Genomic DNA, 14,509 nt, shown 5'->3' with positions numbered 1-14,509 from the left:
AAAAAAAAGTTTACACTCCCTGATTCCTAATGTATCACAATTTCTTCTGTATTTAAGCATATCTCAACTTTTAAATTTCTTCATGTGTGTAAATGCAGACAAATGCCACAGGGACTATAAGTATCTTATGTAAAGTAAAAAAATAAATAAATAAAGTTGTTAGCATTGTTACTGATTGACTATTGGTTGAGTTTTTAATGATTAATTCTGTTAGTTGCAGATTATACAATGTGTATTTAAATGTATGGCTACTATACATGTACAAAAAAGCAACAACAAAGCATGCAATATGCAGATAATACTACTTCATTTTTTGTTTTTTTTAACCAAAATGACTCACAAAACTGTCATCCATTTATAGAAGTGAGCATTTACTTCCAAGTCCTAAAAAGGAAGCATCTAATACAGTATAGAAAATAACCTATTACTTCTAAATTAGAATGTTTGTCGATATAAAAACCATGCATTATAAGTGGACCTCAGAGAACATTATAAAACAATTTAGAAAATGCAGTTCCTGTCCACTTTAATATAAAAAGTAATGAGAATTTTCTACTCTATGTATGTAAACCATCTCTGGTTGTGCCACGTTTACAAAACAGCTGTTAAAAGGCACATTATATTTCTAAATCAGAAAAGGTAATATAATTTCCCCTCTCTTAGCATTTATGACACCTTGTGACTTTGAAAAGTAATCCACAATCAATCTTGACTGTCAATTAAATTCAACTGCCGTTATTCACGTTCACCTTTACCGTCTCCGCTTGTCACCGATACCAATCTCAAGCTGTCACTTGTTCCACAAATTACAGGAATCACAATCTACATTGCGTTCACTCAAACTTCTGTGAGCTACAAGCTGCCAGAGAGCTCTGAATAGAGGCTGTCTACCTCGCTAAAAGATACGGGCACCATGATGACAGATGTGCCATTGCCTTTGGAGAAGTCCTGGCTGGGTCTCAGATTGAGGATGAGGTATGTGAGGGGCAACAATCCAAGCAGGTATATCGCCAAGTTTAGGAAATGAACTTTGCTTCCATATGCCGTCCTGTCAGAATAAATCATAGTATCAGTATGATAGCCAATAGAGTGCTTATGTAAAGCATATAATTTCTCTCATGGCACCTTTAAAGGCTACACTGCTACTATTTTTGACACAAAACACTAACATTATTATACGCAACACTTCAAAAATATTATTGGTTACACTATATTTTAATGAAGCTTTTAATGCAGAATGGGTTATAAACAAAGAGTCACTTATCAACACTACTTTGATATGTAGGCAAGATACACGCATAATTGTACTTAAACATATCTAAAGACTTGTTAGGCAGCTCATCTGATTTTAATTGTCACATATATGAATGAATTTTCAACCAGCATCGTTCATTGCTGTCTCCCTACTTCATGACATATCAAAACCGTAAATCGGTTGCTTCAAACCAGAGATTTGACTGTTGAAATCAGATGGCTTTGCTCACTCACCATTTTTTTTTTTTTTTTTATTTCCCATAAAGTGCTATGAATTGTGTATAATGAAAACTGAAGTAATGGCAAAAAAGTGCAAAGTTACAAACCACAAGCTTTGGAAGTTTATATCTTAATGTGAATTTTGTCACTTTTTTGGAGAACATTCGCTCATAGATCTATTTAAGAATAAAAATGACTAATATCTAAAAAAAAATAAATAAAAAACGTATGTTTGATTACAAATAGACTTTTTTGTTTTTGTTGTTTTAAAAGATGTCTAATAGACGTCTAAACATAGTCGTCTTGGCTAAAACAAGGCTAAATTTGGGCTGTCAGTGAATGACGTTTAATAATTGGCCAAAACTAGACTAGTCATCAAATAAACAGAAATTAATGACTACACATATAAAGTCTGTCTAATCTGTCAATTTAATGACTAGTCTAGTTTTGGGCTATTCTTAGATGTCTATTGAATTTTCACTGACAGTCCAAGTTTAGTCCTGTTTTAGCCAATCTGTCTACATTTAGATGTCTATTAGATGTCTAATAGACATTAGATGTCTTTTAAACACAAAATTGTTCGCCGGGCAGTGTCTCTTTGGTTTTTACTATATTTCAAATCAATGCTGTACGTTTTTACACACCAAATCAGCATTTTGAAATAAAATGCAGAGGTTGATATTTATTTCTGTCTGTTTTCTTTTAAGTTAATCCCAGAAAGTCAGCCATTGACTTTCATGAGGTTCCACATAACATAACAACGTACCTTTTCTTCAGTTCACAGAGTTCTAACTGGGTTTGTAAAAAAAATTTTTGGAGATTCAGTTTCTTCTCCTGTTGCTACAAGTACATAACACCATAATCAACAGAAAAAAAAAGTGTTTTAAATGACAGATTTTATGGTTCAGGAAACATGAGTAAGAAAACTAAGTTGCTACTTTCCCCAGAGACACATTTTATAATGGTGGTTAGTAAGTGAGTAACATCATTGTATATGAAACAAAGTCAAGAACTTTAGTAACTTTAAGTAACAGTTGACTGCATCTATAACATACCACTTCATCTCCAGGTATTTTCGGCTCAAGGGGTGAATGAGGAGCTCCAGACGGTTGTACCGCACCATGGCCTGGTGATACATACATATATAATTTATTCTCACAACATTTTAAGTGGTCAGGTATGACTGAAATTGTAAATACTATAACTAAATGCTAGTATTTTCAGTTGACCATTTAAGCCAGCTGAAAAAGGTCCAGGTGAAAAGTTTGTGTGACTTTATTTTTAAAACTGAGTGTTACACATTGTTCATATTTAGAATACAGTCACAACCTTGGGGTGCTTTTTGATGCACAGCTTAGTTTTAACTCGCACTTCAAACATTTGACTATAATAGCCATCTTTCACCTTTGTAACATTGCGCGGATTAGACTTTTTCTATCACTGCGGAAAGCTTATCCTTTATCACATCACGTCTTGATTTCTGTAACTCACTCTACGGGGGCCTATCAGCCAGCTCTCTGAGATAATTACAGTACATTCAAAATTTTGCAGCATGGGTTTTAACACATACTTCCTTGTGCCACCATATCACTCCTGTACTTCAGCAACTTCTGTACTTCAGCAACATATAAGCAACTCCTGTACTTCAGCAATATATAAAGCAGTGCATGGGCTAGCACCAGACTACATCTGTGAATTGGTAACTGTGACCACTCCCACCCGCAGTCTTCGTTCTTCATCTGGACTTTTGCTGTATCTGGACACTGTAAACTAAAGACTATGGGTGGTCGTGCTTTTTCATACAGTGCATACAGTTTTAAGAAACTTCTCAAGACTCACCTTTTTACCATTGCTTTTAACTTAGATTGATTATTTTGTTAATTTAATCATCCAATGGTACTGAATAGTTCATATTTTATTGTTGTCATTTTTTACTGTTTTTATTGTTCTGCTTTGTTTGCCTTGTAGCGCTTTGGGTCTGAGAAAGTGCACTATAAATAAAATGTATTATTATGATTATTCAAGTAGACCTAAGCATTGGTTAATCAACTGTAAAACAAGACGGTAAGACATTTGTGTCATGAGAACAAGTGTCATGAGAAAAGCAGAGCACCGAAAACTGCATGCTCATCAATAGAACATATGTGTTAATAAATCGTTAGATTTTAAAGATGTGGCATATACAATGTGATTTGAAGCAGTGCTTCTAGTATGTGACCCCCTTAAATTATGTTTCAATTGTGTACAATGGAGATTTAAAAAGCAAAATGTATGATGACAGTTCATTGGAAACATTTGAGTTGATTAATCAAAAACTACAGTTATTTAGTAGTTTTTGATTATTTCAGTTCTACATCTATTATTACATAATTTAAAGATACTTACATTCAATGCTGCCAGTGGTTGAAATGCTTTTGTTTTGTCTGTTTTAGCATATTTCTTCAACTGTATGGGAGCCTGAAGCCATTGAAAATTGTACATGATCTGCCAATAAACATTGAACAATTCAGCTTTATTAATAGTTCAATAAAAGGAACAGTTTATACAAAAATGAAAATTTCCTGACTTTTTACTCAGACTATCCAAGTTGTATATACTTTACTTCAGTTGATTTTGGAGAAAAACATTTCAGATTTTTTTTTCCCCATCTAATCTAAATCTATTTAAAATTAAATAAACAACAAATGATATACTTGTCTTGGTCCAGTTTTGTAATGTGAAAAGTTTTATTTGGTTCAGTTTAGACAAAATATCACTGGATGCCTGAAAAGCTACTAAACATGAGTAAAACAATTTGTTTCATCACAAAAGTCTAGACAATGTAATAACACAAGTTTATTTTTAAATAAAAGCTTGAATTCACAATAAAAATAGGCTTACTGAAGCTACAGTACCTTGTTTTACAGAAAGACTATTTAGTTATATTCTTGATGCATAAAGGTCAAACCATAAAGTTATGAAGTATATTATTTTTATTTTTAAAAAAGACTGATTATTTTAATTGAGATGACCTTTATTTGCCTGCTAGCATCATATATATAGATTACAAGTTCCCAAAATAGGAATTTTGGCCCATGAGAAATGGCAAAATCTTTTAATGCTTTCCTCAATAAATATATAATTTTAGAAACTTTTTACTTTCATTTTTGGGAATTTTAACTATTTTATTAAATCTTAAGAAACTTTTATCATTTTGATGAAAAGCTTACATGATAATCCTGACTATTGGCATCATGATCAGATTCTGTAATACACTGGTCCAAAAGGTGCTGTTTGGAAGACAGAAAGAGACATTTTTATCAACAATAGCTGACAGACTTTCATGAGGAAAAACGTTTAAAGACAGACCTGAAAAGATTCTGGGAGGAACTCTATGATGTCCAGCACAACACAGCGGGATTTCGCTTTAAATGACGTCATTGACTCATCACACCTGAAGTGAATTAATATAACGTTGTCAAACATTAATTAACTAAGAGAACTGGAAAAAGAAAAAGCATATACATGTTTAAAACATAAAAAAGATAATATTAAACTATTGCAAAGGAAAATCCTCAGTTTTTTATCTTGTTTATCTGACAATGTTTTTGTTTTTTGGGATATAAAAATACAGTACAGTTTTTTAAGCATATGTTCTCAGCAGAATGAACTGCCAACTTATCCAGCATATGTTTTATGCAGCGGATGCTTTTCTAGCTGCAACCGAGTTCTGGGAAACATCCATGCACACTCATTCACACTCAATTTAGTTTACCCAGTTCATTTACAGCGCATGTCTAATCACTGAGCCACCATGCTGCCCACCTTAAAGCATATAGTTGACATTAATTTCAAAATGTATCAATATATCGTTAAAAATATATATAATTTTTATTTACTAACATTACGTAATGACAGCATCTGACATAAATTAACAATGAGCATCTGTATTTTAAAGATATTAATGTTAATTATTGGTGAATCATGCTTTTACAAGGTCATGAGAATGTACAGTGGGTGATACTTCAAAATGTCCATTAACACTGGGTTTGGTGTCGTGGTGGTATTAAAGGATTAAGAACATATTTTTAGGTGTAACAGCAGTTTGCGACTATGCTGCCAAGGGGCACAAAGGGACAGATTGCGAATTGACAGAAATATACAGTAGCTGTAAATACCCTGCTACTTGTAAATGAAGATGAAATAATAAAATAAGGCTTTAAAATTCATTCAATAATCATTAAAAATGTTAACAAGCTTTATTATATTTGTAAACTTGTTAAGTGCAAAGAGGATTCATTTTGGAAATAAGACGATAGACGATATATAGTATGCATCTCAGTTTGCGTGTGGATATGCCACATTTTTTTTAATTATATAACTGCCACTAACAGCTTTATTTTAACTGTATGCAGAAAAGTTATTTAAATTGCATGCATAATTTGATTGAAATACAAACCATAAACTCTTTTAAACATAAATTCATATCAAGCTATTATTCTGCTAATTAATTACACCACCTTAAATACACCTCCATCATTGAATTCCACCTTCATCATTGAATCAGTCATCTCCACGTCAATAACTGTCTGGTTTAGCTCAGCTACCAAATCTGACCTTCGGACTGCTCAGCGAATCATTGGGTCAACCCTCCCTACTCTCCAAGACATGTACTTATCATGAGCGAGCAGAAGGGCTGGTAAAATCACTCTGGACCTCTCACACCCAGCACACTGCCTCTTTGAACTGTTACCCTATGGTCAACGCTACAGAGCAGTGCGCACCAGAACAGCCCGACACAGAAACAGTTTCTTCCCTCAGGCAATCCATCTCATCTACTTGCTATACACTTTTTATACACATATACACTTACATTACAGCACACTTTACATGCCAATTTGCACATAACAGCTGCACATAATGCTGTATATAGTAATATACATGTACACACACTAGTACATTTGCATTCACTACTTATTTCTTTTTTTCAAATATATTTTTTATCTGATTTCTGTCTGTCTCTGTAATTCTGTTGCACTGTAGAAGCTCACGGAAAAAAAAAAAAAAAATTGTATGTCTGGATATACCTGGCAATGAAGCTCTTTCTGATTCTGATTATAAAATCTTTCCTCCTTGGCTTTCTTTTCTTTTAAGAGTTAGGTGTGTTAAAGAAAGGCTACCCTCATGGACCTTGAATTTCCTTACCGCTCATGTTCAATGGTGGCGTTTACTACTTCTCTTCTCTCATTCCGCACAGCTTCATGCAAAAAAGAGTTGTCAGCATCGTTGAGAGCGATTTCAGCTCCTCTGTCCAATAACAGCAAAACAGCACTTACATGTCCAGCTTGTGCTGCTATATGAAGGGCTGTGTTCTGTTAAAGTATACAAGATTTATAGAATAATCACAAATCAATTACAAATACTTCAAATAAAATATATATAGTACATTTTGAGGAAAAAAGGCTTAGTGTGGCTGCATTTTCTTAATCAGAAATGCTATAAAGCTATAATACAGAGAACTTTAAGTGAAAGTATTAATATTTTTAACTTGTTTCTTTGGCATAATACATTAAGAAAGATATTGTTTTTTTTATTCTCTCTCTTTCAGCTATTTTCCAATGGCTTGCAGTATTGTATTCCTCAAACTGATTGTATTCAGGGTTCTTAGGGATTGTTATTCTGCTTACCCCATCTTCATTTTTTTCATCCAGTAGTTTCACATTGGCTGCTAGCAGGATTTTCATCGTCTGTGTGTATCCTTCAGCTGCTGCATGATGTAAACAGGTCCAGCCCTTGTAATCACTAGAGATTAAAGTAGACCTTATGACAGAATGTCCAGCCAGATGAACTTCAGATCACAATATAACCAAGTGCATTTTCTAAAGCCGCTACTAACTTAGCTAAACTGGTTTACAAGGTTCTATTTGTACTGTCTATTTGTTAACAACAGTAAATGAAATTACTTGATGTGAAAAAACACTGCATTTCATTTATTAATCTTAACCCGTATAGTGCGATCAGGTCCATTTAGTCCAAGAAGAGATTAAACATTTTTATGAAAACATTTTCAGTCCGTCAATTTTTCTTTTGTTTTATTCATTCTTTTTTATATACATTAAAATGTATTTATATATTGCTAAATTTTGTTTGCATCATCTTGGAAGGGAGTATGCATGCAGTGCCTTGAGATGCCAGAAAAGCTTTTCATTAAATTATCTGTCATGTTATTTTAGTTTCAAAAACTTTCCGGATGGAATTTTCTTGACAAATATATACTTAAGAGTAAGCCTATTGACAAACTATAACATCCATCTGCCAAAGATCAAAGTAGACATTGTTTGCAGGCAGCCGATGGAGACCACAGTCTGACATTATGCAAATTTGTTTCAAATCTAAATAGATCAGTTATGAAAGTCAATCTGGAATTGCTGATGACTTGTTTCTACAGTTGCAGAATCAATTCTTTCTATTATTTTAATTATTTTAAAGCACAATTGGGCTCTTTAATAAAAAACTTGTATAGTTTCTGAATGATAATGAAAAACACTAATCTTGATTTTAATCACTGGTCATGATTTGAACTTAATAAACAGTAAAAATAAAATAAAAGTCTTTAACCTGGTTTACAGTAAGATTCCATAACAGTAAATTGACTTTCCTAGAATTCCCTGCATTAAACCTCATTCATTTATTCATTTCCCTTCGGCTTAGTCTCTATTTCAAAGGTCAGCACAACTGAATGAACCGTTAACTATTCCAGGATATGCTTTATGCAACGGATTTCCTTCCAGCTGCAAACCAGTATTGGGAGACTCTGTAGCATCCAGCTGGGTGTTTTTGTGAGACATATTTAATCACTATACATTTCATATTCTTCCTTGGCCCAATATGTACCTGCTATGTGTTGAGAAATAATGATGATATGATATATGAAACACAGTTGGTAGTTGGCAAATTATACGTATAGGGTGGATATGTTTGTAAATCTGACTTTGAAAGAGACAGTGCCTCACCAGCCACAAATCTCACTGCACGTCACTGGGAGACACCCATTTACACACTACAGCCAATTTAGTTTATTCAATTCACCATAGCACATGTCTTTGGGCTGTGGAGGAAACCGGAGCACTTAGAGGAAACCCACGTGAACATGGGGAGAACATGCAAACTCCACTCAGAAATACCATCTGGCCCAGCTGGGACTCGAACCAGCGACCTTCTGACACTGAGCGCTTTCTGTATATTTGTATTGGCATTGTAATGTGTCATAAGATTTTCTCATCAGCACATGCTTTTGGTTGTGTTTTTTTTTCTGTGTAACAAAGGTACAATGGGTAGATGTTAGTAGTACATAATATATTAACACTCATGAATAAAACAGTAGTTTACCGTAAAATGTAAAAAAAAAAAAAAGTATGGTTCTAGAGTTTTTTTTTTTACATAATAAAAAAAACTGTGTAGCTATACATTATAAGAGTAATGAAACAATACCTGTGATAAAAATGCATATATATATATATATATATATATATATATATATATATATATATATATATATATATATATATATATATATATATATATACAACAGTATATACATACATACAGTTAAAGTCAGAATTATTAGCCCCCTGAATCCTTGAATTATTAGACCCCAGTTTATTTTTTTCCCCAATTTCTGTTAAATGGAGAGAAGATTTTGTAAGCACATTTTTAAACATATTAGTTTTAATAACTCATTTATAATAACTATTTTATTTTATCTTTGCCATGATGACAGTAAATAATATTTCATTAGATATTTTTTAAGACATTTCTATACAGCTTAAAGGGACATTTAAAGGCTTAACTAGGTTAATTGGGTTAACTTTGCAGATTAGGGTAATTAGGCAAGTTATTGTAATATGATGGTTTGTTCTGTAGACAGTTGGAAAAAAGGGGCTAATAATTTTGTCCTTAAAACGGTGTTTAAAAAATTAATAACTGCTATTATTCTAGCTGAAATAAAACAAATATGACTTTCTCCAGAAGAAAAAAATATTATCGGACATACGGTGATTTCCTTGCCCTGTTAAACATCCTTTGGGTAAGAAAAAAATTCAAAGGTGGGCTAATAATTCTGACTTCAACTGTATATATATATATATATATATATATATATATATATATATATATATATATATATATATATATATATATATACATGATTTCACATAAATTAGCATGCCAAAAATACAAAATATAACAGCCATAATATAAAAATATAATAGTATAAAATATAACATGCAACTTGACTGTTGTATACATTAATTAGAAAATTGGATTTAATTAACAAACAACTAAATAAAGGTATTTTAAGTAAAATAAAAAAGAAACAACTAAGAACTGGAACCAGCTCAACTGTGCTAAAATAAAACGTGTTACAGTATTGTACATATGTACAAATATGTAATGTTGAAAAAAGTGTGCTCGCTATAATCAATATGAATAGGCCGATCACACTGAATACAATCTTACATCAACAACACATGGCAAGCAACACGTTTATAATAACAAAAAATCATATTAGATTACAAACAACCCAACGAGTTGTTTAGCTCATGTCCACCGCTGCTGTTATGTTTAAAGGCGATTTAAACCAAAACCACAATGACAATTTATCAAACATACCTACAGTAATAAGGAATATGGTTACTTACTGAGTTATTAACACACAGCAATACCCCACAAAGAAAGGATGGACATTGAAGGAATAAACAATCTTAGGAAAGCTCCATTATAGTGCACTGTACAAGTCTGAACAAGTTCCGTCCGTGCATGCTGGAGACAGGCAGTCCTGTACCATTACGTAATCTGCTTAAGGATATCGGCCTAATTTTGATATCGGACTGATACGATAAGACTAAAGTAGCATTTATCCTCTGATAATGATATGGCCACCAATAACACCTTAATTTCTTTGAAAATGGTGTTACCTTTGAAACAGTGCTCCCTTCCTAAGCAGCAGATCCACTACTTGAGCGTGTCCTGCCCTTGAAGCAAGATGGAGGGGCGTCAGACCCTTTTCATCCCAATCATTCAGCATTTTAGAGTCTGTGAGGGTCTCCAGCAGCCGGTGGCATGTATTTATACGCCCATATCTGACACAAATCAAAGTAAAAAAATGAATATCAGCAGGTTTATGAATGTATGAGAAAAGCACAATTTTCATAATGGTCAGAACTTCCTTTGAAATGCTATTGTAGGTCCGATCTTATTACTTATATATAAAGAAGATTTGACTTTGATATAGCTCTGACTGTATTACAAACGTTCTCACTCTGCAGCGAAGTGAAGCGCTGATTTCTTCTCCCGTGACTTTTGACCCAAGCAGATATTGAGACCCAGCATATTTTTGACCGAATCGTGGATGCCAAGCTTGCAGGCGTAGTGCAGAGGAGTGCAGCCTTCAACATCCTCATCAGACAACATCTCCTTCACGGCGGTGCTCTGGAGGAGGCAATGGGCTCTTATAACTATATACAGAACATAAGCGTGTTCAAAACAATACATTATGTAATAATCCATAACACAGGGTCACTTGGACTCTTCAAGCTCTCTTTCAAAATGAAAGTTGTTCTGTGTGCTGAATCTGACAAAAGTCAACTTGACGTTTAAGAAGATTTTCACACCTGTAAAACCACCTCAGGATTTTTGGTGAGGTGGATTTATTTATTTTATTTTTATTTTTTTTGCAAAAACTATTAAATTCTCATACAGTGTAACAAGACTTTATATTCTGTACTAAATCACAATGCACCCACATATGACTGTTGTTTTGAATCTTTATCATTACAAATAAAATAACATTTAGTATGATTACATATTCTTTTAAATATATTAATAAGCATAGAAAGTGTTAGTGAAAGTTACTTTTTGATAGTAATGTTTTACAATATTAAGTTACTTCCCAAAATAGAAACTAGTTGTGTTACTTAGTTACTTATTAGAAAGTAATGTGGTATGTTACTTTTGAGTTACTTTGGTGTTACTTTTTCTTACCTGTGTTTTTATTATTATTATTATTATTAAATAGAGGAGCTCTGCAGTTTGCAACGCATTGTATAACCTTCATTTGTTTAAAAAAAAAAAATATTAAAAAAAAATTATAATTTAGGACCTCAGAGTTTTTGACCTTATTCTTCAATAGCAAAGTGCACTTGTTAATGTGATTGTCTTAGAACTTCCGATTCAGTTGCCTATGGGAGACTAGGAATAGTAAATGGCAGAAAACGGTCAAACTACTTGCTCTACAAACAAGCGTTTGGATGACAATACAGACAAAATAGAATAATATATTAAGAAAATATCAGTTTGCAACATCAAGCAGCAAAACGAGCTGTTTTTATTATCTAAAAAGGAATGGAAGTTAATGAAGTTTCAAGCCAAAAAGATTTAAATGGCTGCTGCGCCCACTTGTACATGGAGAATAAGGTGAAAACATGCTTATATACAGATTAATGGAAGTAAAAGCAATGTATTTGTTGATACCATAAGGCGTTGAGGCAATCAGATGTAAAACACAATGTTTATGAGTGTTTTAACTGGTAACACTTTACAATAAGGTTCATTAGTTAATGTTAATTAATGCATTTACTAACATTAGCAAACAATGAAAAATACATTTACTACAGTATTCATGTTTGTAAACTTTAGTTAATGGAAATACAGTTGTTTATTGTAAGTTCATGTTAACTCACAGTGCATTAACTAATGTTAACAAGCATGGACTTGGATGTTAATGCATTAGTAAATGTTCAATTATGATTAATAAATGCTGTACATGTGTTGTTCATGATTAGTTCATGTTAGTAAATGCATTAACTAATGAACCTTATTGTAAAGTGTTACCTTTTAACTTGTAAATCGGTCAGATTTGACCCAAACAAGACAGAAAGGTTAAAAAAAGTTTAGTATGGTCCCCAATAATTATATATATTTTAATAAGCACAGGTCAGAATAAGTATGTTAATTAACATTTTATTTTAAGGAGTCCTTGTTACACCTTTCATGTACTTATTATAGTAATAACAATATTGTATGCACAATTAAATGCAACTAAACTTAACCCAGCATTCTAACCTTAACTGCACAGTAAATACATGTAATAAATTACAATTAGCTAGAAGTCACTTGATTAATTACACTGTAACAAAGCCCTCTCTATTGTGTTATGCTAATTTAACCATATGTTGTTTCATTATATATATATATAAATATATATATATATATATATATATATATATATATATATATATATATATATATATATATATATAATGGTGCACTTTGTTATGATTCAAAACAAGGTCACTTGGACTCTTAATCCTTTCTTTAAAATGGAATTTTTCTGTGTTCTGAATCTGACAAAATTTTATATTCTTCACTAAAACACAGAGCAGCTGCAAAGTACTAATTCATTGTCATTCTACAGTCTTCATAGTTTATAAATAATATATTATGTAATAATAAAAAACACAAGGTCACATGGACTCTTCAGGCCTTTTTTCACTATGTTCTGAATTTGACAAAGTGAGCTTGACGTTTTGGAAGATTGTCATACCTGCAAAACCGTCTCAGGAAGATTTTTCAGGCCTTTGGGTTGAAGAATGACAAAGTGGAGGAAGTTGCGACCTGTTTTTTCTTTGATTTTAAAATCTGCACCTATTTTATAACACAACAAAATATTAAATGCATCATAATGTGCATGCAAATGATATTAGTGAAAATGTGTTGAAAATCAATAAAAATGTCTTACCAATGGACAACAGATATGCAACTGTTTTCCAAGCGCTGCAGCTGGAGGCGAGCAGAAGCGGAGACAGTCCCTTACAGTCAATAGAGTCAATTTCTGCTCCCTTTCCAAGACAAATGAGATCCAATGACAGTGTATTAGGCTTTATCAAAAGACATGTGATAAGATGATGAGATATTGGATTCTTAATACTTGTTTTATCACGAGATCAATTTGAGCGATGCAGCTTGTTGGTTCAAAGAGTGCACACACAGCAGAATAAAGGTTGGGGTTTGGATTATTCACAAAGCAAGTCATTCAGACATTTACCTTTGAAATAAGATATTCAGCCAACTCAACGTGATCAAACAGCGTTGCTCTATTAGGAGAAGAAAGTCATTGTTAATCTTTGAAGCATGACAATTTATCAAATATTTACTACGGCATATATATTAATAATATAAACAAAAGAAAAATGAACATGTCAGAGGTCTATATTCAGCACAAAGAGGAAAATAATGGGTTCTGTCCTTAATTGTTTACTGAGGCATGGTCATGGGGGGAGAAGGTGTCTTAATTGCCCTGCTCAAAATTTAAAGTGCTCCACCCCACTAGTCTCTAACCTACTGGAAATGATGAGTGAAAAAGGTACAAACGGTAAAAAGATAAAAAACGTATCTGCATTTCGTCACCTTGGAATTATAAGGTTCTGTCTGCATTCTGAATGATTTTGAGATATTGAGCTTCTAAGTTTTTGCATTCCTTAGCAAACAGTGTGTGTAACATTTTTTTTTTTAATAAAAAGTCTTAAATAGTAAACAACTTATAAGAAAACCATACCATAATGTAAATAGGTTGTCATTTAGTAAGAATATGTCAGTAACTCAATTTTAACAAAAATGTCAGATAGAACCTTATAAATCTCGATGTGAATTATTACCCACTGCTTCTGGAGTCAGATTATGCAGTTATGCAGGCACTCCACAAGACGTGTGTGTGTCATTTATTTTTCCCCCTGTTCTTAGAGATCTTACATAACCATTATTTGTAGCGCATCTGGCATCCAAGGCTAATTTCCTTTTAAAATAAAGTCTCAGCTTTTGATTTTTGTCCACTGTAGTTTTGACTTTCTTTAATTTCCATTGATATGAAAAATACACCCGGCGCAACAAGGTGCAAGATGTGTTTGGTGTGATTTGTTGCTATTTTCAGACCAGTGCAACTCTAATTCCCATTTGGCACCACGTTGTATAAATAGCAAATCCATTTGTGCCACTGTGGCCT

The 14,509-nt window shown here is 32.8% G+C and overlaps 1 protein-coding gene across 12 annotated transcripts in view; it reads right to left on the bottom strand.

Annotated features, from left to right (window-relative positions):
* The window catches only part of trpa1b (transient receptor potential cation channel, subfamily A, member 1b), a 347,938-nt gene that overhangs the window by 15,246 nt on the left and 318,183 nt on the right, over positions 1–14,509 (bottom strand). For 7 of the 12 annotated variants that reach the window (XM_087308524.1, XM_087308528.1, XM_087308522.1 and 4 more), the window contains 12 exons: positions 13,556–13,604; positions 13,250–13,349; positions 13,055–13,155; positions 10,772–10,941; positions 10,428–10,592; positions 7,140–7,254; positions 6,658–6,824; positions 4,822–4,906; positions 4,683–4,742; positions 3,859–3,957; positions 2,529–2,599; positions 892–1,048 (listed from right to left, as the gene is read on the bottom strand). In XM_087308524.1, the coding sequence (XP_087164650.1) occupies positions 892–1,048; positions 2,529–2,599; positions 3,859–3,957; positions 4,683–4,742; positions 4,822–4,906; positions 6,658–6,824; positions 7,140–7,254; positions 10,428–10,592; positions 10,772–10,941; positions 13,055–13,155; positions 13,250–13,349; positions 13,556–13,604 (1,339 nt within the window). 12 annotated transcript variants of the gene reach the window in all.

Source organism: Danio rerio, chromosome 24 (assembly GCF_052040795.2).
Source record: "Danio rerio strain M-AB ecotype USA chromosome 24, GRCz13ab, whole genome shotgun sequence".
NCBI classification, from domain to species: Eukaryota; Metazoa; Chordata; class Actinopteri; order Cypriniformes; family Danionidae; genus Danio; species Danio rerio.
The sequence above is the reverse complement of the archived record's forward strand: the minus strand, read 5'-3'. Positions and strand labels throughout refer to the sequence as shown.